The sequence below is a fragment of the Lagenorhynchus albirostris genome, chromosome 5 (assembly GCF_949774975.1).
Source record: "Lagenorhynchus albirostris chromosome 5, mLagAlb1.1, whole genome shotgun sequence".
Lineage (NCBI taxonomy): Eukaryota > Metazoa > Chordata > Mammalia > Artiodactyla > Delphinidae > Lagenorhynchus > Lagenorhynchus albirostris.
In genome coordinates this window covers 133,686,367-133,688,099 of record NC_083099.1, presented here as the reverse complement: position 1 = coordinate 133,688,099, position 1,733 = coordinate 133,686,367, and the positions used below count along the sequence as shown (strand labels likewise).

General features: G+C 68.0%; 1 protein-coding gene across 1 annotated transcript; it reads right to left on the bottom strand.

The window, feature by feature from the left end:
* Positions 1-317: 317 nt before the first annotated feature.
* Positions 318-1,331, bottom strand: OLIG2 (oligodendrocyte transcription factor 2). The gene has a single exon (XM_060149437.1). The coding sequence runs from the start codon at positions 1,287-1,289 to the stop codon at positions 318-320; it is 972 nt and encodes a 323-aa protein (XP_060005420.1). The 5' UTR covers positions 1,290-1,331.
* Positions 1,332-1,733: the final 402 nt, after the last annotated feature.

Sequence of the window (1,733 nt, the reverse complement as noted above, 5' to 3'; positions counted from 1 at the left end):
AAGGGATCCACGTAGCTGTGCCTTCATATAAAACGGTGTCTACCCGAGCAGCGCTGTTTAAAGCCAGAGGGGGTTGAACCAGGTCCCGGAGCAAATGCCCCTGTCACTCCCCACTGCGCAGTGCGCGCCTCCACTGCTTCCGTTCCTGGGTGCTGCGTCCTCACCATTGCCCCCACCCCCAGCCCACGGTGCCGCGCTCCTCCTTGGAACTGAGCTCCCAGGGCCCAGCGCCGGCCAGTCCTTGCTTCCCCGCAGCCTCCGCCCCCCACCCGCCCCCTCCCGCCCCGCTCGCCAGAACGCGCCTGCACCGGCCAAGCTCACTTGGCGTCGGAGGTTAGGCGCGGCAGACTGCCGGCGCCCATGGCCGACACGTGGTGGTGCGGGGGCGGCACCTGGCACATGCTGCAGGGGCAAGGCATGCCGCCCCAGTGCTGGAAGCCGCCGCCGCCCCCGCCGCTGCCGCCCGCGCCCCCCAGCGGGGCTGCCGCCGCCGCCGACGGAGACTTGAGCAGGCCGTGAGGGGGACGAATGGAGCCGACCGACGACAGGCCGGAGCCGGGCAGGGAGGCGCTGGACACCGCGGCGGCGGCTGCAGCGGCGGCGGCGGCCGCAGCGGCCGGCGGCAAGATGGGGTGGTGCACCGCCGGGTGGTGCGCCGCGTGGGCGGCGGCCGCGGGGTGCGCGGTGGCGGCGGGCAGGGGCGCTGAGTGCGCCAGGCCGCCGCAGGCCGATGGGTGGAAGCCGGCGTGGTGGCCGCCGTAGATCTCGCTCACCAGTCGCTTCATCTCCTCCAGCGAGTTGGTGAGCATGAGGATGTAGTTGCGCGCCAGCAGCAGCGTGGCGATTTTGGAGAGCTTGCGCACCGACGGGCCGTGCGCGTACGGCATGACCTCGCGCAGCCCGTCCATGGCGATGTTGAGGTCGTGCATCCGCTTGCGCTCGCGGCTGTTGATCTTGAGGCGTAGCTGCTGCAGCTCGGGCTCAGTCATCTGTTTCTTGTCCTTCTTAGTGGACGACGCGGCCGCTGACGACGTGGACGACGAGGTGCTGGACGAGGATGACTTGAAGCCACCGCCGCCCAGCTTGTCCCCCGGGTGCGCGCCCGCCGCGCCCATGGCTCCGCGCAGCTCGGCGCTCCGCTCTGGCGGGCAGTCGCTAGGCGTGGACGAGGACACGGTGCCCCCCGTGAAGCCGCTGCCCCCACTGCTCTTGCTCCGGGCGGGCAGGAAAAGGTCATCAGGCTCTGGCGACGACGGGCGGCTAGACACCAGGCTGGCGTCCGAGTCCATGGCCCCGAGGGATAGTCGCAGCTTTCGCAGGGTCCTCCCTCCCTCGGTCCTCAGAGCTTCCACGGACGCCTACTGTGGAGAGGAGAAGAAACACGAGAGAGGTAGAGATCAGAATCGAGACTGAGATCGAGAGGCACTCGGTCAGTGAGACAGAAAAACTGTTCCCGCCTGCACCGCAGCGCGGGGTGCAGGCGCGTGTGGCCGGTCGCTTCTGGTGCACCTCGCTGTCTCTGGCCTTCCTTCCTGCGGCGTGCAGGTGCGCTAAAGTCATCTCTTTTTCCCTCCCTGCTACCTCACCCCGCTCTCAGCCACAGGTGGTTTAATCCAGGGAGGATGGGGTGCCCCTCAGTGAGGGTGGCATTTCAGGGTTTTTATGCCTTTTATTAGGAATGGGGAGGCAGGATCTCCAGGGCTGGAATGAAAGAGTGTCAAGTGAGGGCTTTT